The sequence below is a fragment of the Argopecten irradians genome, chromosome 5, assembly GCF_041381155.1.
Source record: "Argopecten irradians isolate NY chromosome 5, Ai_NY, whole genome shotgun sequence".
Classification (NCBI taxonomy): domain Eukaryota; kingdom Metazoa; phylum Mollusca; class Bivalvia; order Pectinida; family Pectinidae; genus Argopecten; species Argopecten irradians.
The window spans coordinates 24,573,222-24,600,599 of record NC_091138.1 but is presented as its reverse complement, the minus strand read 5'-3'; the positions used below and the strand labels follow the sequence as shown (position 1 = coordinate 24,600,599).

At 36.3% G+C, this 27,378-nt stretch overlaps 1 protein-coding gene across 1 annotated transcript in view; it reads left to right on the top strand.

Annotated features, from left to right (window-relative positions):
- Window positions 1-27,378, top strand: part of LOC138323311 (bifunctional heparan sulfate N-deacetylase/N-sulfotransferase 3-like) — a 46,948-nt gene that overhangs the window by 5,425 nt on the left and 14,145 nt on the right. The window contains exons 2-6 of the mRNA XM_069267830.1: window positions 10,187-11,374; window positions 19,201-19,327; window positions 23,409-23,521; window positions 24,975-25,160; window positions 26,027-26,155. Of these exons, the coding sequence (XP_069123931.1) occupies window positions 10,265-11,374; window positions 19,201-19,327; window positions 23,409-23,521; window positions 24,975-25,160; window positions 26,027-26,155 (1,665 nt within the window). The 5' untranslated portion in view covers window positions 10,187-10,264. The remainder of the gene's footprint in view (window positions 1-10,186; window positions 11,375-19,200; window positions 19,328-23,408; window positions 23,522-24,974; window positions 25,161-26,026; window positions 26,156-27,378) is intronic.

The window sequence follows — 27,378 nt, the reverse complement described above, 5'->3', positions numbered from 1 at the left end:
TCATATGTTGTTTATTTGAAAAAGTTTGAAAAGCAGGGAAAAGATCCATCTTTCCATTGTCAGACATAGATCATTCTATGGTGGGCACCAAGATCCCTCTGGTATCTCTTTTATTTTATCTCTTTTCTCATGCAAGTCATAGGAAATTGAAGTTGCTTCGGTTAGAAAAAAATAGTAACAACCAATTTAGGCTACATTATACTAGAAGTCCATGCATGGACTCAAAATGATGCTGATATTTTCTCCAACATATGATTCAATAATAATTTATGTTTCTCATATAAGTTTCGTTTTACTGAGACAATATCACAACAATATTAAAAAAAATAAAAAAAAAACCCCTTCACTGGTCTACAATTTTGATATTAGATTTTAATGAAAAATAACAATTAACACTAAAAATAACACTTCAGATAAAAATTCCTTTTAATGTATCTCCAGAAAGCTTCGAAGGAAGTGAAATTGTTTTTTCGTGCTTTCATCACAATATCAAACGCTGATTTTGTACAAAATTCTAGGCATAAAATTAGAGTCATGACGCTTTTTTTTCCGATCACGTGCTGATTTCTGTACTGAACTCACCACAATCATTTAACGCCATATGATGAGACGCTATTTAGATACAACCTTTAGCTGGTGGTTTTGAAGAATCCGTGCATGCATTGCATGTTAATCATGTTTCCAAACTATGACCATCATGGCGTCAATCACTAACAACGACGGCAACTCTAGCAAAACATTGCAAGACCAATCTTCACAACATTCTGTTGTCGTGCAAGGGGAGGTCCCTTGTTTCATGATTTGACATTCACAACAGAGATTTGCTTCTTTCCTCTTGCTTTACTTCGGCTATAAAGTTACAGTTGTAGAGACTGGCAAACGAAAGCAAGTTTACATCCCGCATCATTTTGTTTTTCTTTCGTTTTTCCGATCGATTCAAGAGTTTGTGAGACCAAAATGTTTGAGAAAATGATATAAAAAACCGGAATTCGTTTGTCAAAATCTTGAACTCGGAAAACAGGAGCGGAATTATTTCTTTTTATACATTTTTCTGAAATTTCAATTTTAGGAGCGGGAATTGCCGATGAACTATTTTTCAAATTGGTGTGGCCTAAGAATTAAATTTCTTTTTACTTGTCAGTATTTGCTTAATTTAAAAATGTTCCTGGTATTACAATTCTTAATGCTCTTGGAACAACAATATACATTATGTAAACTTCGCTGCCATTAAAACCTTATAGAAAAGAATTCATGTTAAGCCCACTGTAAATTAATATAGGGTGTTTTGAGCCTTAACAATCATATTTTTCATTTGTTGGGATAAGTACTGGGAATGGAACAATAGAGCTATCAGTTTGGTATAGAGGTCTATAAGTGTGTAATTGTCAGTTATTTTTATGGATCTATAAGGTTTCAGTTGATTTCCATAGTGGCATGTTCAGCTATTTGGAGCCCTTGTTTGCTTTAGAAATTAAATTGCACTTCCATTGAAATGGTTAATGGGTCGATGTGCTACTGTATGAAATTCACGAAGTGTGTCTTTTCAATGAAGTGGATGTAAACTACGTATACTAGAGTCACAGTGAATATTCAGATGTCTTTTTTATTTAAATGAAAATGAATGTCATCATTACTGTAAAAGTCTTTTTGACTGATTGAGATCTATTTGAAGTTTGCAGTAGATATTTCTGAAGCTTATCATGTATAAGGTTATGAGTCATAACACACTCAAGGATTTGAATATATTTTACTGTAACAGGTGTTATATTATAGTTTGTTGTTGTTAGACTATGGATAAATCAAAGTACCAGAACAGTTCACATCACGAGGGTATGAGTTTATTTTGTTTCACATCTTTAACAGCCAGTATTATTTAACAAAGTACCAGTAACCTAATGTTAGATTTGGATCCCGGAGGAGAGCTGGTGTGAACAAATCTTTACCTGGCAACTTTGCCAGGGGTGTATTTGAATTTGCAACCCAGAGGTGTAAAGTGATAGTACCGTGTTCAACCCAATGAACACCCTCTCCCTCTTTTTAGGCCTTGATTTCTTTTGTAATTTGATTAATGACTCACTGGGCAATAATTTTGTGAAAGATTAGTCCAAATCTGGTCCTAAGCACCCCTTCCTTTTTCTATTTTTAACAGCCCTTGGTACTTATTGAGTCGAATATGGCATGTCTGTAAATAAGGACAATCACTATGCCACCACTACCCCTTACTTAAACACTACCAGTATTTACTTATGATGCAATTATAAAGTTAGATCTTTTGCAAACATTTTTCTAGCTATGTTATATGTATTATTGCCATCAGAGCTGTGCATTGCAGCAGTACATAGTGATACAGACATGTGATATGATAGATGTATATACATAATCCAAACTTTATCATGTTTAAACTAAAAAAATCAACTAAAGAAACATTTTTGAGTGATAAGAAAATAAGAAAAAAGACACATACATGTATATGAAAAAAAATCCCTGACATTTTATAAACTCCACAGATGCATTTATACCTCCTTCAATAATTAATTAGCCTATGCAATTTTAACAAAGTATTAAATTGTTGGTATTGATTTGTTTCAATAAGCACTTTTTAATTTGTTATTGGAATTTAAATTCGCGAATTTAAATGTGTAGAAGGGTGTTGTATGGAAGTATCCGAAGACTCTGCTGTATTGTATCAAAGCCAAAAAGCAGACATTATATGATATATATGTATCACATGTTGTAACGCTGCTACCACTACATTTGTCTCAAGTTACAAAGTGTTAGAATTAGCAGCATATTTTCCGAATTCTTCTCCGATCTTGATCATTGGCCAACTGTATTTAGAGATTCTGAATTACTTTAACCAATTTTTTTATTAGCAGAAGATCTCATCAGAAGAGAAGTTCTTATAGGATGTGTTAAATAATATAGAAAAGTCATCTATACTATCTACAGTTTACTTCTCTTATGATATATAGCAGGGTTTGGTTAGTTTCTTATGTATACATCCTTTAACAGTCAGGGTCATTTAAGGATGTGCCAGGTTTAGGAGGTGGATAAAGCTGGAGTACTCAGAGAAAATCCACCAACCCACGGTCAAAACCTGGCAAGTGCCTACTATTGGAATCAAACTCACGGTGAGAAATATTCATATGTGTAAAAATTACAAATATATTTCATAACTACTGGTGCAGATCAGGAAGAGAAACTATGTATAAAAACCATGCATGTATCTTGATATACACAGGTTCAGTGGCCATATAGATTTTGTAAAGAAAAGCCTGATGTACAAACAGGTGATCTATGTTCCTCCCAGGGCTACTAGTCAATTTTACACTGCGACAAGTGAAATTTCTATAATATATGGTAAGTAAAAGATTATAAAAATCTGCCTGCAGACTTGAACATAAATCTCATCACCTATGATGGATGGCTATAAATGTTAGAAACATTCAAGTGCATGTTTCATGTGTGTGTGTAATCGCAGTCACCTTTCAATGTGATGGCTCTTATTGGTAGAATCATTGAAGATCAAATGTAGAGATTGTATTATACCCCGGTATGGTACAATACATATATAAGAAAAAATAACCAATATGACGACATTTTTTGCGAGTGCTTTTGCCCATCTGTGAACTCTAAAGGCAATATTATTTACAATAATATATATCATACATTGTAAGATGGAAGCTCTTTTTCCATTTATTCTGATGGTTATTTATATATATCCATCATAAGAAATGAATAAAGGGATTCTGTCTTAAAGTCATTTTGAAATTATAAAAGAAAGCAATATTTTTTGTTAATGCATGTAAAGATGAATAGTTTTATTTTCCTCAGTCATAACAAAAACATTTCTAGTGGTTTCTTGGGAATAGAAGCTCTTAAGTTAATGATACCCTGATCTGGACTATTGTTTACTAGGATTGCACCTTGTAAGTCTGGGGTGAGGAATGCGATAGTTATCCTGGTATTGATCGCATTACCAGCATGTAACCTTCTCCATTAGGGCCAGGCAGTACTGTGTGTAGCAGGGGAATATTGTCAAAGCTCGGTAGTCTCAGTTTGGGTATACCTGTCCTGACAGATCAACGATAACTGACATTCAAATTACTGAAGTATCCATCTCCAAGAAAGACTTTAATCTCAGTTGATAGTAGAACACAGCCATTTGTGTGAAAACACATGTATTACACATGCTTTGTCATGTTTGATAAACAGATTTGATTTTAAAATGTGACCTTAAATCCCACACAAGTAGAACACTCTTTATGAGGTAGCTCTGCTGAATCAGTTTTACATATTTTAAACGAAGAATATTTGTTACATTGAGTTAACTGCTTTCAAACATGCAAATAAGTAAACAAGATACATATTTCATTTTTATACTGATAAAATAAAAATAAAAATTTAGAATAATATCAAGACAGCTGTATGAACTCATAGATAAAGGACGGCCATTGCAAGTTTGTTAAGATGACTTACCTGAACATACTTTCCATGTGTGTCAAATTCATTTGTTAAAATCTTTCATTGACTCAAAAATCAAGAGGCACGGTGACTTGGTAAATTGTTTGTAAGCATGTTCGTTGGATAAAAAACTAGCTAGTTTGTACTAAAGAGACCAAATTGCAAATGGAGTACTCTTTTTGAGGAATGTCTCAAAAACAAAGATGCCCAGTGACCTGATATTTGCTTGCACCACAGGTACATCACTTTCTAGGGTCCTGCATAGTTAGGGCTTGAGGTGTGGGCAAAGTTCCAAGATCGAGTAACAGTCTAAAACAGTCTTTGTTTAGACTGAACCAATCACAGATGACGTTACGAAACGTCACCTCATTTTTATTGGCTAATTATATATAAGAAAAACACAGTTTCATGATCCTTGGGCCTGGTATGTTCTGATAATTAACTGTTGAGCAGATATAAAGTCCCAGCAATCACTTGTGTGCATAAAGTGGTAGATAAGGTGATTGCAATTGCAGTTGGTTGGCTTAGTCATTCACCTTTCACCAAGTCGACAGGGATCCGATCTCAGCCATCGACATGAAAAGGTGATGATTTCTTGCCCGACCATGTGGGTTTCTCCAGGCAATGCTCATTGTTGTATAAAAGATAAAGTTTATAGCATATATAGGTGTGGAGGGAACATTGCTTACTGTACAACAGTAAACTTTTTTTTTTCCAATGAAATGTACAAATTCTAAACACAAGCTGAATATTCAGAAAATTAGTGATGTACCTAAGTAAGAACAAAAGTTCAAATAATTATAAGGATTGGTTAACCACAGACTAAAATACTGACCCTGCACATTTACTAGTAAAGCTCTATATATAGGATCTTACATAAAATCTCATATGAAATGAACACAAATTTAAGATACTTTTTATCAGATATCTACAAAAACCTACATAAAGAATTTCACTTCAAAATGTATTCTGAAAATCCAGTATTTTATTTGGTCATCATACACGGTTCGTCGGCGTCTGCTGTGTGCCGTCCGTAAACTTTTTAGCTCATCTGGCCTGAAGGGCCGGTGAGCTTATGTCATGGCGCGACGTCCGTCGTCCGTCCATCTGTCCGTCGTCCGTCCGTCCGTCCGTCCGTCGTCCGTCCGTCCGTCCGTCCGTCCGTCCGTCCGTCCGTCCGTCAACATTTCCTTTAAATCGCTACTAGTCATAGAGTTCTGCATGGATTGTAACCAAATTTGGCCACAAACATCCTTGGGGGAGGAGGAACAGAACTTGTATAAATTTTGGCTCTGTCCCCCCCCCGGGGCAAGAGGGACGGGGCCCAATAGGGGAAATAGAGGTAAATCCTATAAATTGCTACTTGTCCTAGAGTTCTGCATGGATTGTAACCAAATTTGACCACAAACATCCTTGGGGGAGGGGAAACAGAACTTGTATAAATTTTGGCTCTGGTCCCCCAGGGGCAGGAGGGGCGGGGCCCAATAGGGGTAATAGAGGTAAATCCTTTAAATCGCTACTTGTCCTAGAGTTCTGCATGGATTGTAACCAAATGATCCCCTGGGGGCAGGAGGGGCGGAGCCCCTCAGGGGAAATAGAGGTAAATCCTTTAAATCGCTACAAGTCATAGAGTTCTGAATGGAATGTAACCAAATTTATTTGGCCACAAACATCCTTGGGGGGAAGGGGAACAGAACTTGTATAAATTTTGGCTCTGGTCCCCCGGGGGCAGGAGGGGCGGGGCCCAATAGGGGTAATAGAGGTAAATCCTTTAAATCGCTACTAGTCAGAGAGTTCAACATGAATTTTAACCAAATTTGGCCACAAACATCCTTGGGGGAAGGGGAACAGAACTTGTATAAATTTTGGCTCTGACCCCCTGGGGGAGGGAGGGGTGGGGCCCAATAGGGGATTTAGAGGTTAATATTAAAATTCCTTCAGAAAAGAAACAATGAACCTGTATTCAGAACATTACTTGGCATTACAAACCAGGTGAGCGATACAGGCCCTCTGGGCCTCTTGTCATTAAAACGACTTCTTCTCAATAACCATTAGGCTCAGAGTACTCATATTTGGCCTGTAGCATGCTGGGTTGAAGGGCTACTAAAGTTAAGAAAATACATGACCTTGACCTACTTTAAATTCAAGGTCACAGGGGTCAAATAGGCTGAAATCTTTGAATGACTTCTTCTCAATAACCATAAAGCCCAGATCACTCATATTTGGCCTGTAGCATGCTGGAATGAAGAGCTACCAAAGTTGTGAAAATAAATGACCTTGACCTACTTTTAAGGTCACATGGGTCAAAAAGGCTGAAATCTTTGTACGACTTCTCAATAACCATATATGGCCCAGAGTACTCATATTTGGCCTGTAGCATGCTGTGATGAAGGGCTACCAAAGTTGTGAAAATTAATGACCTTGACCTACTTTCAAGGTTACAGTGGTCAAATAGGCTGAAATCTTTGAACGTCTTCTTCTCAATAACCATAAGGCCCAGAATACTCATATTTGGCCAGTAGCATGCTGGGATGAAGATCTACCAAAGTTGTGAAAAGTAATGACCTTGACGTAATTTCAAGGTCACATGGGTCAATTAGGCTGAAATCTTTGAACGACTTTTTCTCAATAACCATTAAGCCCAGAGTACTCATATTTGGCCTGTATCATGCTGGGATTAAGGGCTACCAAAGTTGTGAAAATAAATGACCTTGACCTACTTTTAAGGTCACATGGGTCAAAAAGGCTGAAATCTTTGTACGACTTCTCAATAACCATATATGGCCCAGAGTACTCATATTTGGCCTGTAGCATGCTGTGATGAAGGGCTACCAAAGTTGTGAAAATTAATGACCTTGACCTACTTTCAAGGTCACAGTGGTCAAATAGGCTGAAATCTTTGAACGTCTTCTTCTCAATAACCATAAGGCCCAGAGTACTCATATTTGGCCTGTAGCATGCTGGGATGAAGATCTACCAAAGTTGTGAAAAGTAATGACCTTGACGTAATTTCAAGGTCACATGGGTCAATTAGGCTGAAATCTTTGAACGACTTTTTCTCAATAACTATTAAGCCCAGAGTACTCATATTTGGCCTGTATCATGCTGGGATTAAGGGCTACTAAAGTTGTGAAAATAAATGACCTTGACCTACTTTCAAGGTCACAGGGGTCTTGTTGTTTCTGTCTGACGTCACAATGAATTTCCAGCCAATGAAAATCGCTAAAGTAATGATATACAAATGTTGATCAACCTTGAAGGTCACAGATGTGACGTACATATTTTGTTTCATTTGGAGTAAAATAAAGTTTATTAGTTTATCTATAGTAAAAGTTTTGCTCTATTTTCCCAATTTCATATTTAATACTTTCCAAATAAAGATGTAGTGCCCAATTCAGAAGGTACATGGGTCCTGAATTTATGAAGTATGAAAATCACTGAACAAAGCTAATTTTTCCATAAACTGTACTTTCATAATACTATAATATTATGATATGAGTTAATATATAAATCTGCATGAATTTAAAAACCTTAGGAATCAACAGGTAGATGATTCGACCCATTGGGACTATTTGGTTTCCTGTTACCTCTTCTTAGACATTGTAGTTAGCTGGTTCCGGCTAGTTGTGGCGCGTTTTGTTCATTTACTAGGTTATTGTTGTTGTCTGGTTGTGCCATAAAAAAACTGGGATAAAACTTGCATGGAACTGATTTCCAGTGTTTAGAGTAAAGGCTTCTACTACGAAGTTGGGAAGGGAGTTCCACGAATCTACCACTCGCCGACTAAATATACTTTGTGTGACTAGTCCTGCTCTGTTTCTTAAAGAGTTTTAAACTATTACCTCTAGTATTAGCTGAAGACATTGTAAATAACTTTATCTAGTTTATCTATTCCATTCAGAATTTTATAGTTTCGATCACATCGTTCCTTTTACGTCTGTATTCTAAGGTGGGAAGTCTCAACTTTTTAAGTCTTGAATGGTATGGTAGATTTTCAATAGAGTGAACTCTTTTCGTGGCTCTTTTCAAGAGCGATCTGATCTTTTTTTTAGCAATGGAGACCATACCTGCGTTAGTAACATAATATTCATGGAATCTTTAATTTATCTAAAAGGTACATATTTGTGACAACAAAGATGAGATACTTCAATCTTTTGGACATTATACACTCATTATACCACCTCATCACATGTGTTGGGTAAATTTACACCTGTATCACAAAGTACGATATATATATCTATTGTTATAAAATGTCAACAATAGGTGCAGAACAGAAAAATAATTCACATTCTGTACTGTCTAGTTGTCTTTGAGAGATGCTTCATTTCTACCAGTAATCACTTTTGTTTTTGCCTGTTGGCTCAAGTTCATTTGTGCACTTCATTTTTGGTGGATAATTAGATGCTGCAAATTATTTGTAGGCTATATAATCTTCACTTCTATGACATGACTATACGTGTGAACTGTTTCAAAATATTAGCTATCACATGGTAGAAAAATACATAAGGTAATCCATGAAATTAGGACTGAAAGACATTGACATGTTGTTGGGTGATATGACCTTCCATTATTTAGATTATTTTTCAAGATTTATATTCACTTCATGTAGAGTGTGTGTTGTCTCTTTTTAAAAAACAGCATTCTATTCAATTGTACTATTTAAAGAAGTCATTGTGTGTTGGGTTTCACTTTGTATAACATAGCTGATGGGTCCCAGTGGTGTTGTTGGGAAAGTCTGTAAGCAGAGCCAAATTTCTAATCAAAATAAAAGAAAATTTTCTGACTAATTGAAGAGCCGAGGTGAAGGAGCCTTGATGTAGTCATGTATAATATCGAGAATCCATCGTATCAATACTCTCTGAATATAAAAAAATTAAGACCTGCCTTCCTGTGAGAAAACTCTCTCTGGTTGCTATACCAACGTATGTGTACAGGGTAGGGAAGCATTGATGTTGGCGTCTCGCTGTCACTAGGGGAGGACAAGCAATTCGACCTCTTCGTGGGTAAGGAACTATCAGAACATATCAGAATCACGCGTGTCCCAAAAGTAAATCTCTTGCAATGGTTACACCTGGTAGTGGTGGAGTCTGTTCCCAGGGTGGATACAGAAGTGTTTTGTTGTAGTTCCAGTATAACACTAATTGGATATAGTGGGATAGTGTTAGAGGCTGATGCTTAATCTTCAATTCATTGGATATGGTGGGAAAAACCTTATCTGTTAAATTATTCAGAAAAGTCCTATGCATTGGAGAGTAACTTAACTCAAACAGTGAGTTGGACACTTAATCTACTGCCATTATCATTTGTAAATGCAGATGACCATTTCAATGAAAGATGAACCAAAGTCTAACATGGACCTAGGGGTGTGATTAAGCTTACTATGACTTAGACAAATGTCGGTACATGTATTTTACAGGTTTGATATTGAACATTTGGTTTATTTTAGTTGTGTTTTTTACATACCATTTATATGTAATTACTTACATGCAATAGACCTCTAACTCTATGATACAATGATTTTCAATCTTTAAATCTTTAATTTTGATTTTTTTTCCAGATTCAGACTGAAAAAGTTAATACAGACAGATAATACAGCCAAATCCATGATTTGGTCTTGATGATTTGAAATTTTGATCTGTCACTTTTTGCAAATTATAGATTAAAGGAAGCCAAGAACATAAGTTTTGAAATTAAGTTAACACCTTTTACTTTTTGTTTGCAGATAAAAGAATTTGAAGCCATGGAAACATGAATCCTTCTCTTAGCTGGACCCATCCAATTCAAGAATAATGGATTATGGATGAAGAACTATAGTAATACAGATAAAGTTCTACTGAAACCTGTAATTCGTAACAGGTTGGAAACATCAGAAACCAAGATGTTGTGTCGAAGAAACGTTGAACGTTTGAAAATGATATTCCATCGCTGGCCATCATACAGTTTAAGACCATGGCCACGTTCGATACGAAAATTATTATCAATAGGGTTATTTGTAGTGGTAATTGTAGTTATAATTTTATCCTATCAGCTAAAAATCATGGGAAGTAGTCATCGGAAAGTCAACCCACCCCAACCAGCCATTTCCTGTCGATTTGATCATTCTCATAAATCATTAGTCAAACCCAAGAACTATAACTCTCGTGATAGTAAACATGTGTCGAAACGTGTGTTAGTTCTCGTGGAATCTCCGTACACCGCTCTCGCCAAGCATATCATTACTATATTAGAGGCAGCTAGGATCGAATATAAGATTGAAAATACTGGTAGAAACCTGCCAACACTGACGCACTTCGACAAAAGTAAATTTGGTGTTATTATTTTAGAAAATTTAGAAGCATATGTCAATATGGACAATTGGAATAGACAACTTCTTGACAAATATTGTCGTGATTATAAAGTGGGTATGGTCCTATTTGTTCATTCTGTAGATGAATATGGTATAGATAGAGAAAAAGTGCCTGGATTTCCTCTGATACTGAGGTACAATATGGCATTAAAAGACTACACGCTGAATTTATTTAGTGACATGTGGAGGATAACTCGTCCTGGGGAAATATGGGAGGGAACTCTTCCACAGGATGACTGGACAGTGTTTGAGTTCAATCACTCCACATACGAACCTTTAGCGTATGCGAAAGCAGCGCCGCCACCATTCCTGGACGCGGGTTATGAGGTGGACAACAGGACGTTAGTTAGTGTGTTACAGGACCGAGGTACGTTTGACGGTATACAGAAGGTGTTCTTCGGTAACGGACTGAAGTTCTGGCTTCACATTCCCGTCCTGTTGGATGTACTTTCTTATCTGTCTCACGGTAAACTTAGTCTCCCGTTGGAACGGTATATCCAGATTGATGTTGATGACATCTTCGTTGGGATAACTGGCACCAGGATGACGCCCGTAGATGTTGAGGTAAGAGACACTCCCCATTATTGTGGTCTGACATTGAAACTCACCCTTGTTGAGGTCAAACATAACTACAGATTCGTCACACAATGTCAATTACATAGCAATATGATATTGTAGTCTTTGAAAATTTATTGAGTAACTTTGGTTTTGGAACCAATGAAGAGATCAGTTGTCCGATTCAAAATGTGTATATGTTAGATTCCTTTGAACATTATTAATGGTATATATCAATATGAAAATGCTCTGATCTGTTTATATGACAATAATTTTTAGCTCACCTGGCCCGAAAAGCCGGTGAGCTTATGTCATGGCGCGGCGTCCGTCGTCCATCCGTCCGTCCGTCCGTTAACATTTCCTTTAAATCGCTACTTGTCATAGAGTTCTGCATGGAATGTAACCAAATTTAGCCAGAAACATCTTTGTGGGAAGGGGAACAGAGTTTGTATAAATTTTGGCTCTGACCCCCGGGGGCAGAAGGGGCGGGGCCCGATAGGGGAAATAGAGGTAAATCCTTTAAATCGCTACTAGTCATAGAGTTCTGCATGGAATGTAACCAAATTTGCCCAGAAACATCCTTGGGGGAAGGGGAACAGAGTTTGTATAAATTTTGGCTCTGACCCCGGGGCAGCAGGGGTTGGGCCCAATAGGGGAAATAGAGGTAAATCGTTTAAGTCGCTACTTATCATAGAGTTCTGCAAGGAATGTAGCCAAATGTGGCCAGAAACATCCTTGGGGGAAGGGGAACATAGTTTGTATACATATTGGCTCTGTCCCTCCAGGGGCAGGATGGGTGGGGCAAAATAGGGGAAATAGAGGTAAAGCCTTTATATCGCTACTATAATCATAGAGCTCTGCATGGAATTTAACCAGAGCTTAAATAAATTTTGGCTCTGACCCCCTGGAGCAGAAAGAATGGGTCCCAATAGGGAAATTACAGGTAAATCATTAAATTCCTTCAGAAAAGAAACAATGATCCTGTATTCAGAACATTACATGGCTTATTGCATTACAATAACCAGGTGAGCGATACAGTCCCTCCAGGCCTCTTGTCAATTATCACTACATGAAATAAATGCCTCCCAATTTTTGTTTCATTTTGTTCTTGAAATTTAAAATCAAAAAATAGTTTTTCCGATATCAGCAATAAATTTTAACACTAAACCTTGGAGAAAAAAACCCAATTTTTTTATAGACATGTATAATGAGAGATAATATTAGAACTTTTAGGTTTTTATATGCATGTACTATTACCAGTAAGCTCTATAAGTAAAAATCAACCATTTCCTGAGGCTAGGTTTCCTAGCACCCGTCACTATAGGGATGCTTAGAAACCTGAATTCAAGTCTATATAGCTTACACATCTTCTTTTAGGACCTTATTCCATTTTCATTAATACGGCTTTAGATACCAATAAGATTAAGTACCCTGACCCATTTAGCTTGCTGACTGTCTGTTCTTTGGGGATTTTTTGGAGTTTTTTTATGCTGTAACTTTAAACCAATCTGAGATATATATAGTGCAGTGAAATTTTAATGGCTGAGATTTAAATGGTTGTAAGAAAACATAAATCAGTGTTTTTAGGTGTGAGTGATCACTTCTCTGATATCCTTGAGTTATAGTCTCCATTAGTTATATTGGTGGAGGGACTCTGATCACTGCAGCGCCCTCGGAATTTGGATGTATGGAGAAATCATTAATTAGTAGTGCAACCAGTAATCTGTAGTAGGGTGAATTGAATGAAAATAGTTGCCTTCATATAGGACTGGAAAAGAAATTCAGCTGCCTACATGTAAAATTATATACTTGTTTTCTGACTGTGTCCTAATTATGATATGGAATGGTAATCTAAGACATGCAGTTGGGTAATAAATAGTTGATTTATCAAGTTTCTCTTTCTGACATACACAAACTGTAACAAATAGTTGATTTGGGTGTGGGTAACATAATTTGTAAGAAGAATGTGCTGAGATATTGTGTATTTGAAGCTATGGAGTTAGATTAAGGTAGATTCTATGCGCTTCTATAAGATGCATAGGGGTTAACCAAACTCAGAAGCCCAGTGCACCAGGGGCTAGCTATATCCTGGAGTATCCATAGGTCTGGTATCAGCATGTGATGGCCTGGAAATTAGCCAGCAGTGCCAGAGGTCTTCTGTTGTGGGGATCTTAAAATGTTTCAAATGTTGAATGTATTTTCAATGAGAAGGGCCCTGTTACTTGCAAATTACACTTTAAATCAAAATGAAAGAATAGTCAGGGGGGTAGTTCTGTAACAACTGCAGGTGTTGTTTGGAATAAAAGTTGTGGAAAAGTTTCATGGTATTTGTTCACAATTGTGTGTATTGATGCATAGAATTTCTAATGTGGATGCCATATAGGTTATACAATACATTTTACAATTATATAATCAAGTATGTACTCCACTTTCACTTCTGGTGCTTATAAATCATCCCCTTGTTTGTGACTTGGCTAAACCAACTTTATTTCATGGCTACTAAATTTCTTGTTATGCGTTTCAATATAAGTTTGCTAAGATTAACATTCGCATATTAATTTGAATTCAAAGTGTACAAATCTAATGGAAATTCTTATCAATATAAATTATGTTTGTCTATCAACACTAATTTGCAGAGATAATCTTTCTCAAATTGAAATGGATCGCGAAATTCGTGAAAGTAAATTAATTGCATGCAAAAGAAAGTTGGTTTAGGGTAACAAAATCTGTACCAGTAAAGCCACATTACTATGCCAAATTCCAAGATATGTTTTTATATTTTAAAATACAGCCTACAGACGTCGGAGCTCTCACTACGCTCAGATAATTTTGGGAAAAAATAGGAAAATGAAATTTTTTCATATCTTAAGTTTGAAATTGAAGTATGATGAAAAACTACACTTTGTGTGAAATCAATTCTGTTAGCATTGTGTGCAATATAGTTTATGGAAAATGAAATAGTTTTATTGCCTTTCTATCATATTTATATAGATTTTGTAAAAACTGGCAGTAGCTCTATAACCTTAATCAGGGGAATACATCAATCGTTTGCCTGACATTATCAGATAAGGGGAAGCCGAAGTGCACTGTGGTGATATCATACTGATTGATAGGGAATGGTAATTGACTCAACTTGTAGGTTGTAATTCATACAAGGGGAGAATCAATACTGATTGTGTTGATTAAGTATGGCTGTACCTGACACAAAGTACAACAGGCTGTGTGCTAGCCTGACTATCAGATCTTGGTAGAATCTCCATAGGCATCACTATCTGTTGTAAAAGCTGAGCAGAGAAATGAAGACAATGGGGTACCCGCTAATAGGTTTTAAAGTTACACTTCTGTCCAATATTTAAATTTTACATTATACTAGAAGTTATTTGTTAATTCTGTACAGGAATTGAAAGATGAAACTACATGTTAGAATTTGATTTGAATTGAGTCATCCAAATGTACCAGTTCCCAGCTAGCTATAGGTAGAGCATGAATTACGGAACCTTTGAAAAGCAATACTGAAGGTTAAGTTATATATTGATTATAAGATAATGGAAAAGATAATTTTTAAAAAGGGGGGGGGGGAGGGGGGGGAGGTCCACTTACAGTAGTCTCTCAAAACACACTCACAAATAATACACATACACAAATCATAAAGGGTTGTGTATCCTAAAATGACCCAAATATAGGTAGAATGTTATACATAATCAACCTATTAACCATCATTTGTTCATGAAATTGAAATCTGCAGGCCATGGGGTCAGTTGTTCAAAAGGTGATTATAATTAGCTTAAACATTTAATTAGCAAAACCAATGATTACATCTTCTCTAAAATTAGTATATAGATAGCAAAAAGAATACTTCAGAATTCTTTAAAATTGTCAAGTTTGTTTTACAAGAAATTATTTGATCTTGATTTGAAGAATGTTGTTACAATATAATTAGCCTAATGGGTTTTTGAACAACTGGCTCTATTTATTAGCTGGTCAGGTAATTTGATATAATATCCTTTGATTTTGAGGCAAGGACAAATATTTTTAAGTCGTCTGACCCGAACGTTCAGGATTACCTATTGTCATCATGCATCGTCCGTCGTCGTGCGCCGTGTGTAAACTTTTCATTCAAATGACTTCTTCACAAAATCGAATGGCCCAGGGTACTGATCATGATATTTGGCTTGTAGCATGCTGGGATGAAGGGCTACCAAATTTGTTCAAAGGAATGACATTGACCTTCATTCAAGGTCACAGGGGTGAAATTGACTGAAATCTATAAATGACTTCTAACTTGAATAACTAAGAGGCCTAGACACCTGATATTGGACCTGTGGCATGCTAGGATGAATGGCTACCAAGTTTGTTCAAATGAATGACATAGATCTTCATTTAGGCTAAAATCTGTTAACAACTTCTTGTAAATATTTGACCTGTAGCTGTAGTATGGTGAGGAATCAACAGACCTTCATTCATGGTCTAATTCACCAAATATATCAGAACCTGAACTTCTGTTAAAAAATTTCTTTGTATTTCCTTAATTGTTTGATTGTCACTATAATATTCTTTGAAGTGTTGTATTGTGCCAATAGTCAGATGACTGTTAAGGCCTATGAGCCTATTGTTTACAGACCTGATCATGATTCTGTAATGTATATAACTTTTGGTCTGGACTCTGTGTCTATGATGCTGCGATATAAAAAGTTGAAAAGCAGTTGTCTACTACAGACAATAACCAGACTATGGCATTTAATAATTGTCTCCATGTTTATATAGAAATTCTGCAGTAAATACATAAAATATTGTCATTGGATAGCATCTCCATTGCAGGGAGAAGTTTAAAATGGAAGGTTTTAAATTACAGAGTACTTCAATTTAGTTTAGCAGTAGACAGTTATGGCTGTAATAGTATATAAGGCGAAGCACTATATAATGTGGGCTGGGACTACTCTCATTCTTCTTCACTGCAATTTTTACACCAAGTATACAAGCCAGCGTATAACAATATTGGTCCTAAAGGTGTGGTTTATATCAGCTAGAAACAAGAATTTTTTTCTGTCATCAGAATTTCCGATTTGTAATAGGGCTATCTTTATAGCGTAGTAACCAGTAATTTGATATTGTTATTGTCTGCTCAATTAAAATAAATTGCACACAGATGAATTCTGTACACAATCAATATTACTGTAAAAGAATTGCTGTTCCACCCATGCATATTATCGAGTTATCTTAAAGGTAGGTATCGATTGTTATGTCATTAATAATTGGTTTGTCAAAGAAAACTACAATGTTTTCTCTGCAAATTATAATGTTGGGTTGAAAATAACTACTATATTCCCTACCCACAACAGTAGATAACCCAGAAATATGCTAATAAAGCTAAATAATTTATAGTAATGATGAGACACTGCATTTTCAAAAAGATAGTATTGTGTACTTGTATGTTTCAGAGTTATTTACCTTTGTATTTTGTACATGTATATTACAGAGTTATTTACCCTTTTATTCTGTACTACATGTATATTACATATAGTTATTTACCCTTGTATTGTGTACATGTATATTACAGAGTTATTTACCCTTTTATTCTGTACTACATGTATATTACATATAGTTATTTACCCTTGTATTGTGTACATGTATATTACAGAGTTATTTACCCTTTTATTCTGTTGCCACCTCTCACGTTTTCGATGGGAGACTCACGATATTGAACAATTTCTCCCACGAAGACTTATCCCACGCGACGTGAGACGAAAACTCACGTTTTACGATAATTTCTCCCACCAACTCACGTTCTACGATCATTCCTCCCACCAACCAAAACTATCAGCAAGTCCTGATTTTTCTTCATACGATTAAATCTTAAATTCGTCAGCCCTATAGGCATAACTACAAACCACCAGGCAGTGGGGCACTGGCTTGATAGATAAGTAAACAAAAGAGGTGTGAACACTCCCTGGCTAACACCCCAGCGACCCTAATTAGCAGCCTGCTTGGCTTGTGTCACATTCACTTGTGTTACGTAGGTCGACCAGCCGCTTGGAAAACAATCATCTAGCATATATAGCCTATCAAGGAATGTTGTGTATTATAAGAGCGCAGCTCTCTGCGCGGCCGAAGGCCGCGTAGAGCGAAGCTCTACTAACCATAACACGTGTGTGAGCATATAGATTCCAATACATTCCAGTACCCCTTGGACTTTGAAATTGTGTCCCGCGGGAAAAGTCTCGCGCCTCCATGTAGGCAGCCATGTTTTAATTCTCGTTATCAGCACGACGAGATTTGAAATTTCTGTACTAGACTAAATGTGTTATCAGTATACGCTTTAAAATTACTGTAAGTAGTTTTAATTTAAACATGTACAAGAACAACGCAATAAATGTTGTCCAATATGTACTGTGTATGTTCTCAAGCGCACGGCACCGTCAGCAGTGACGTCACAAAACCTGACGCCAAAGATGACGGCACAGATTCGCGCGTATTTTTGATAGCATGGCATGTTGCCAAGTTTTCTCTGCATCTGATAAAAACAAGATTGAAGTACGTGTATATTGAACTATTCCATTTGGATTGTTTTGAATTCTTTCTAACTATCGATAGTATTTGCATGTCAGTGAAATATTCTATTGTTAATCTCATAGAAAAATATAGACAATATAAAGTTATGATGTTATAATCTTTTACATGTAGCTGCGCTCTTCTGAGGCTTTGCCTTAAATTCATATTAGATAATGAGAATTACTTCAAAAACAAACACTGCTGATAACTGTGAATGATTTACTCACGTTTTGAATGTTTAATAGGCCTAGGCTTACTATCCAATGCAAACAACTTTGCAATCGTAATGGCCGCCATTTTGGGTAATTGTAATAGCTAGATCCGGAATAGTACAAATTTTCAGGATTTCACTAATTATCACGTTTATAAAAAATAGGAAGGGAAATATTTTACCAGAAATTTGGTTAAATTTTAGGCAAAACATTGATCAAATAATGATATAAATAATAGTAAATTTTGAATTTAAATAAATGAAATTTCAATGAAATTTTACCCTTTTTTTTCTCTCAGATTAGATTTTTAAGTTACATTTTGATTATTATTACTGTAACAGGTCTGAAACTATTTTTTGAAATTAGTACTTATGTTGTTATGAAAATTAAGTACATTGCTTCATTATCAATAATTGTGAAACATGTTTAATTAATTTAATTATAATCCTAGGTTTTTTTTTTAAGAATTTGTTCAATGCACTGAAAAACTTACAAAACCAGCTTAGAAGATAAATAAGCAGAAGACAACAAGTGTTGTTTTGTTATATTTTAATTGTTGTGCAAACATGTAAATGTCGATAAAATGACGCCGCGCAAAATCTCCCACTTTGGACAATGCTTTGGTGGGAGATCTCCCACTTTGACATCTCTGGAGGGTGGCAACCCTGGTTTTATTCTGTACTACATGTATATTACGGAGTTATTTACCCTTGTATTGTGTACATGTATATTACAGAGTTATTTACCCTTGTGGTAAGTGCTGATTGTTGTGTCGTGTTTTTTTTTGAGTACAATGTCATATTTTTCAGCGAAAATTGCATAATTTATGCTCACAAATTAACCACGTCACAGTATACGTAGATACCTACCTGTAAGGGAGATAACTCTGTAATATGCAAAGATGGAATACACAGTGCCATTCTGCATTGCCGTACTTAACATTTCCTCCCTCTAGGTCGTCCCCACATCTAACCTCATAGGAAATGCAGTTTTACACTTCTAATTATTTATTTCCATATTCATTGATGTCATAATTAGCAATGTATTTGAGCACCAGTGTGATGTTTTTGACAGGCTATGGTTCAAGCTCAAGAACGACTTCAGAGGCAGGTGCAAGGGTTCAAGTTCAACCTGGGATTCTCTGGATGGTTCTACGAACATGGCAACTCATTGGAGAATGAAGGCGACAGGAAAATATTAGGTCAGTACATTCATGATATTTTTATTGGGGGCAGTAAATGAGAGAAAAGTCATATCTTTTCATCTTGAAGTCAAAGGTACAATATGTAATTTCAGGATATCTACGTTCATGATTACTCAATATATTTTAAATAAAAATGTAACCATTATTAGAACAGAATTATTTCCTTGAGCACAAGTTCAACAAGTTCATTGAGGTATCAAATATAATACTTTGATATTACAAAGCTTCTGTGTATAACGTCCCTCAGTTTATAATTTCCTGTTTCCTAATCTTACATTATTTTACATTATCTGTCACAATCTAGCTTGGGCAATCAAAAGTTACTGTAGTGACAGTTTCAGGAAACGTTATTTTATACCTCACATAATTATAATAAATTGAATTATCAGTTACGAAATTTCAGGAAGTGTAGCCATATATCTAATATTGTTATCAATATATATAGGGATGGAGTGCCTGATTATCGACCATCTGTTCTATTGAACAGACAAACAGGGATCTGTTGATATATATATATACAAATCTACTACATCACTCTAAGACAGAAGTTAGATCATAAAAATTGCACATCCTGTGTCTGTAATTATCTAGTAGGAAATTTTCATGAAGTTTCTTCCGAAAATGAGTCTACCTTTATTATGAACGGAAAGATAAAGACAGATCTAGCTTTTGACTTATAAACCTGTAGTTATGGTTGACTGTCTGTTGTAGACTGTCTGTTGTATAAGCTATGCAGTCAGCCCTTTGATGTAGTATTACGCTAAATGTATGAAATCTGGAGTCTGAATAAAAGTATTTAATGGAGCAGAGAAATGGAATGTGTGTGGGAGATTTGCCTGCTGTCTTTCTTGTTCCACTTGTTATACCAATATATATACTACCATTGATGTAAAAAAAACTGCAGCTCGCACAGATGTGACTTAATTGAGTTCGTAATATTATGTATTTTTTTGTTTTTCGTTTCAGGCAGCTTTAATTTCAACATGGATGACTTATGAGAATTACGCATTTAACAACAAAATTTGACTTGCAATTTATAGCTTATGCCATTTGCAGGTGCATAATACTGTTGGCAGAAATTCATTAAAATTAAAGATGCAGCAACAGAAACCAAATTTCTCATATGTCATGCTTCTTCCCTCATTTACACCAATGTATTGTAGAGATTGCATCACTAATACCCATTCAGGTTATTATTTAAAATGTTCTGTAGTTTACAGAAAATGGAAATTATTGGGAATTTAATGAAAAAGAACTTAAAACAAATATTTTGAAGCATGCAGTGAAACCTGGTTACGCAGAAGTTGGTACTGGATCCTGTTTAAATTAGAGATATTAAACCAAGAATTGGAGTTAAATGTACTTGAATGTGTCGAAAAAAAATTGGTCGGAACCAACGAATGCGGCATTTCTATGGCATTCAAAATCGCTTTTTGTCTCATTCAAATCTTTTTGTCTTTGGTCTGTGGTCTGTCTGTCCATCTGTTAACAATTTTGGTTATCGCTATTTCTCAGAAAGTACTGAAGGGATCATTCTCAAGTTATATATGTAGGTTCCCCTAGGCCCCTAGTTGTGCATATTGTGTTTTGGGACTGATCAGTCAACAAGATGGCCGTCGGGCAGCCATCTTAGATCTTGATTGTTAAAGTTTGGTATGGCTATAGCTATTTCTCAGAAAGTACTGAAGTGATTATCCTCATATTTCATATCTAAGTTTCTCTAGGGCCTTAGACGTGTACATTGCGTTTTGGGACCGATCGGCAACAAAATTGTCGCCAAGCAGTCATCTTAGATTTTGAAAGTTTGTTATCAATATTTCTCAAAGAGTACTGAAGGGATCATTCTCAAATTTTATATGTAGGTTTCCCTAGGGCCTAAGTTGTGCATCTTATGTTTTGGGACTGAAGGTCAGCAAGATGGCCACCAGGCCGCCATTTTGGATTTTGGCTGTTGAAGTTTGAAAAGTAGAAAAAAGATCAATCTGTCAATTGTCAAACATAGATCAATCTTTTGTAGGTGCTATGATCCCTCTGGGATCTTGTGTCTTTCTTAATTTATATGAATGAAAATCTTGTTTAATCCAGAAACCTGGCTATACTGACCAAATATGCTGATTCCTATGACATTTGGTTTAGACAATTACACTGTATTAGATAACAATATCCCCGGTAGTTATTGATCTGCAGCCCAATTCCTATCTTTGCAATACCTCTTAGCAATGATGAGTCATCGACAAAATTAGATATGTAATAAAATGGGTTAAAGATTCACAGATGTTACTTTGTTAAGGTTTGTTTATAGATCATTATTGTGAGAAATGCTTTCTCTCTTGTATGTCATACTTTATTGGTTCTTAAGGGAAGGCTATGGGGGATGGATGTATGAAATGTTAATATATTGAAGTTTGTGGACTGTTTTTCAGATCATTAAAATTCTGACTGTGTCGATTCGGCAATTGACAGACTGGTACATTACCTAGTTGTGTGTTAAACAGTACATGTCTAAGTACCTGGCGAGTGTCTGTACTAGTCGTTAGCTGAATACACAGTCATCACTTTATTTCACTGCCTACGGTCTATAGCCTCAGAACTATAGACACTTTTCCTGTATGTAAATACATCACCACTCAAAACACATTGTTGTGGTAGAGTGTGGTTACTGTTTAAATATAAGCTTGTTTAAATATTGTACAAAAGAAAAGTGAGAGCAAGCCCTTGTTAAAATGACATTTGTTTTATTGTTTTGTTGTAATGTCGTTACATCTAGTTTTAGACTGTTACAATATTACTATATACTTATGTTGGTATAAGTTTTATTTCGAGGAAATGTTACAAATACTTTTAACTACCTATCTTAAGGAACATATCAATGATCATTTTGCAATTAAAAGGAAAGCGGAGAAAATAACATTTGATGTAAACAAGTTTGGTTTCTGTTTCCTGGTGCTATATAGATGTTGGGGATTATACAGCTGGCTTCCCTTTACATTTTAACCTGGCATGTCCTTATTACTACCTGGTATATAACCCTAGCTATATCTCAATAGGACGTTACACAAAATGAAGTAAACATCATAGAGGTGATCTATTAATGATAGCAGTATTGGCAGTGGTAGCCGAGTAGTTTTGAATTGTCCCGACATATTACCACAAGCCCTCTACCTCTGGGTCAGGAGTTTGAATCCCATGTGGGGCAGTCAGGCACTGACTGCTGATCAGTATTCTGTCTCAGCTTTCCTTCACCTATAAATCTGGTTTATCCTTACATGACCCTGGCTGTAATATAACATTAAACGAGTCAAATTAAACCAAACAATTCATTATTTTACATTCATGGGGCAATTGTTCACCGGTCTGAAAGCCAATTAAAAAGAAGAAATAAAAATTAACACCATCCTGGAGCCATATGGCACAAAAATAAGACAGTGTAAGAAACAAAAAGAGACAGCAATTTTCAAATTCCTTATTCTGAATCGGATAACAAATCAATTAGGATGATGTTTAGTTAGTTAACAGAACAGATGCAGGAGATCTCGGAATCGGTTTAATCCTTTCACTATCACTTTAAAATGATTAGAGCTTGTAATTATTAGATCATGTGCAGAAAGGGTCATGAATATTTTATTGATATTTCTCACCAAAACCCTTCCTTGATCTTATAAGCTGGAAATTACATTCAAAAGTGATTAAGGATGAATATTTTATGAAGTTTTGTACATTCTTGTGCAGCAGAATCTCAAATATTATCTTAGTATTGCTGTAGGCTCAGAGAAGGTGTAAATATCAGTATGTACACATCTGTGCAGGCATTGTTAAGATATTAGGAACAAGCTAAACTATATAACATTCCAAGAGTCTGTAAAATGTAAATAATTATAAAGAAATGATTAAAGAAAATAGTTTATTTAGCTTTATACTTTGTGTTGATCATAGTTGTATGTTGAATTATTTTGTGTGGATTTAACGATTATTTGTTGATATGCACAGAAATGTTGGACATAAATTGAGACCTATAATCAAAAAGGGATCCAATATCATAAGATGTTATGGTAAACAATGACCTTGTTTAATTTTTCAGAACAGCGACACAAGTTTTGGTGGTTTGGCCACATGTGGAGACACGAACAAGCTCACAAGTTCACCCAGGATCATCTGGAACGTTCGATGCTGCTGAACTACCAGTTTGCAAAGGTCAGAGTCAAAAGCAAGGGAATGGAATTTTATTCAATTTTGCACATGCTTCAAAATTTTATAGGCTTGACTTTTTTCACTCCTCGTGAGTATGAATTATGTAAGTTTGAGTTGTTGTAAATGAGGAGGACAGTTTAAGGAAAAGATTTCTAGTATTCTGTCACAAATGTGCAAAAACTCATCGACAATAAAAATATTGAGGAATAAAATAAAACCAAAGGTTCTTTACGCTTCAGATCTAAACAAATGCAGATTGAAACTGTCAGATCAATTTAGTTTTAAAATGTTGAAGAATGTAAAAGAGTTGTCCCTCCACTGTCACTTGTAGCTGAGAGCTAACAGAAAACTAGCTTCAGAATTCAATAAAAGCATGATAAATAGTGTCAGACTGCTAAATGTTAGTGTAGATTTATGAGAAGACTTGTGCCCTAAAAGGTTGGCCCAGTCATGACATATGGAGATTTGTGACTTCGGTACTTTAGGATTTGTTTACATGTTAATAGCAGGCACTATATAGGCCTTAACTGCAGCATATCTTTATACAGCCTGTCTTGCTGCATTTCTATGCACCATGCAATAGAAATTATTTTAAAATATTTAAATTTGAACTTTATCAGCATTTTATGTAAAGTGTAGAGTTATACTGAAATAGTTGAACCTTAAAACACTTAACTGATCTGCTGGGCACAAAATGTGGTATGCAGATGTGGAAACTGAAAAAGTAGCTGTATTAAGGGAATGTGTATTATATGAACTGGTGTAACCTGAGAAAGGGTGCTGTTATTTAATAACACTCGTGAAATGTTTCTAATGGAAATTCATGCCACATATATATACCCTTGTAACTTCAACTTTATGCTAGTAAAAGGTCATTTAAATGTAAACCTATGCCCCATACAAATTTTACATATAAAAGTCTGAGCCACGTACATCTAAATCACAGAGGTTGTACCACCAATCACTGAGGAACAGCCATGCCACACACACACTCAAATTATAGATGCAAAATTTTACCACACTCAAATTACAGATTAAAAGTCATGTTACACTCAAACCACTGATGTTAACTAATGCTACGCTTAAATCCCGGCTACAAAGTCATGCCACAATCAAATCATGGCTGCAAAGTCATGCCACAATCAAATCATGGCTGCAAAGTCATGCCACAATCAAATCATGGCTGCAAAGTCATGCCACAATCAAATCATGGCTGCAAAGTCATGCCACAATCAAATCATATAAAAATATGGTCAAGCCACACCCAAAGCATGGATGTAAAGTCATGCCCCATGCAAATCACTGATGTAAAGTCATTTCCAAGTCAGATAGCAAGGAAACCATTTTTTGTTGATCTTCACCTACACCAGTGTTTGGGTCAGTATATTCCAATGTATTACTTGTCAAAGCTGACCTGATTCACAATTTTTTACCTGAGAATTATTTTGTGTTTTAGGACCATGACATCCCTATCTACCAGCAGTACGCTGTAGCTCCACACCACTCAGGTGTGTACCCTGTCCACGAACCTCTCTATCAATCCTGGAAAAATGTGTGGGACATACGAGTGACCAGTACGGAGGAGTACCCTCGTCTCTACCCGGCCTGGAGACGGCGAGGGTTCATACACAAAGGCATCATGGTAAGTCTGGCTTGGAACAAATATTGGGCCTGTAGCATGCTGTGATGAAGGGCTACCTTGACCTTCATTCAAAATCATTGGAGTCTAAATGACTTGCCGGTAATTTTAAATGTTTAAACAACTTCTTGTTCATAACTAAGAACCCTATAGACTTGAAATTTGGACTGTAGCTTGCTGGGATGAAGGGGTACCATGTTTGTTTAAATGAATGACCTTGATCATAGCCTTCACTCAAGATAACAGGGGTCAAAAGGCTAAAATCTTTAAATGGTTTCTTGTTTGTAACTAAGAGCCCTAGAGCCCTGATATTTTTGGCCTTTAGCATGCTTAGATGAAGGGCTACTAATTTGGGTCAAATGAATGATTTTGACTTTTATTCAAGATTACCAGGCTGTAATAGGCTAAAATCTTTATATGTCTATTGACTTCTTGTCAATAACTAATTAAGAAGCCTAGCAACTGGTTATTGGGCCTGTAGCATACTGGGATGAAGGGCTACCAAGTCTGTTCAAATGAATGACTTTGACCTTCATTCAAGGTCACACGGCTCAAATAGGAGACCTACTATATTCTTCAGTTCTATTATGGGACAAGGAAGTAATTCCAACCGTGTGGACAAAACAAAATTGTCAAATTTTCGAGGTGATCTGCCCCTTTATCAAGACAAACAAAAAACGAACACGATTACATAATAGGATACGAACATTAATGCGGGACAAAGTAGACAAATATTTCAGTTCTATTATATATTGTATTAATGATAAGGTAACATTTAAGTCCCTTTGTGTTTTTGTAATCAATACATCCAAACTTATTAATGTCATAAAGAATTCCTTGATCTTTCAAATAGTTGTTCTTACTTACAGGTTTTACCTCGACAAACATGTGGACTGTTCACACATACACTGTTCTTGGACAAGTACCCTGGTGGTCGGCAACACCTCGATGACAGCATACAGGGAGGAGAACTCTTCCAGACATTCCTGTTTAATCCCGTAAGTAATATAATCAAGGAGATGAGCAGTGAAGGTGTCTGTAACGATGATATATGTTATAATTGTTCATTATCACTTATGAAAGTTCTACTTCAGCATTCTGGTTCTACTGATAGAGTTTCTTTAATGAGAGCTGTATGTCAGATTGTCTGCCCTCATTTAGACATAACATGATGCAAACTGATGAAAATGAAGCACAAATAATTAAGTTATATACTGTTTCAGCATGTAAATTTCAAATATTGATTGAAATGCATACTGTGAAGTATACTTTCAGCAGGAATACTTTTATTAGCTCACCTGGCCCGAAGGGCCGGTGAGCTTACGTCAATGGCGCGGCGTCCGTCGTCCGTCGTCCGTCGTCCGTCGTCCGTCCGTCCGTCCGTCCGTCCGTCAACATTTCCTATAAATCGCTACTTGTCCTAGAGTTCTGCATGGATTGTAACCAAATTTGGCCACAAACATCCTTGGGGGAGGGGGAACAGAACTTGTATAAATTTTGGCTCTGACCCCCCGGGGGCAGGAGGGGCGAGGCCCAATAGGGGAAATAAAGGTAAATCCTTTAAATCGCTACTAGTCATAGAGTTCTGAATGAAATGTAACCAAATTTGGCCACAAACATCCTTGGGGGAAGGGGAACAGAACTTGTATAAATTTTGGCTCTGACCCCCCGGGGGCAGGAGGGGCGGGGCCCAATAGGGGAAATAGAGGTAAATCCTTTAAATCGCTACTAGTCATAGAGTTCTGCATGGATTGTAACCAAATTTGGCCACAAACATCCTTGGGGGAAGGGGATCAGAACTTGTATAAATTTTGGCTCTGACCCCCCGGGGCAGGAGGGGCGGGGCCCAATAGGGGAAATAGAGGTAAATCCTTTAAATCGCTACTTGTCCTAGAGTTCTGGCATGGAATGTAACCAAAATCAGCCACAAACATCCTTGGGGGAAGGGGAACAGAACTTGTATAAATTTTGGCTCTGACCCCCCGGGGGCAGGAGGGGCGGGGCCCAATAGGGGAAATAGAGGTAAATCCTTTAAATCGCTACTAGTCATAGAGTTCTGCATGGATTGGAACCAAATTTGGCCACAAACATCCTTGGGGGAAGGGGAACAGAACTTGTATAAATTTTGGCTCTGATCGTATAAATTTTGGCTCTGATCCCCCGGGGGCAGGAGGTGCGGGGCCCAATAGGGGAAATAGAGGTAAATCCTTTAAATCGCTAC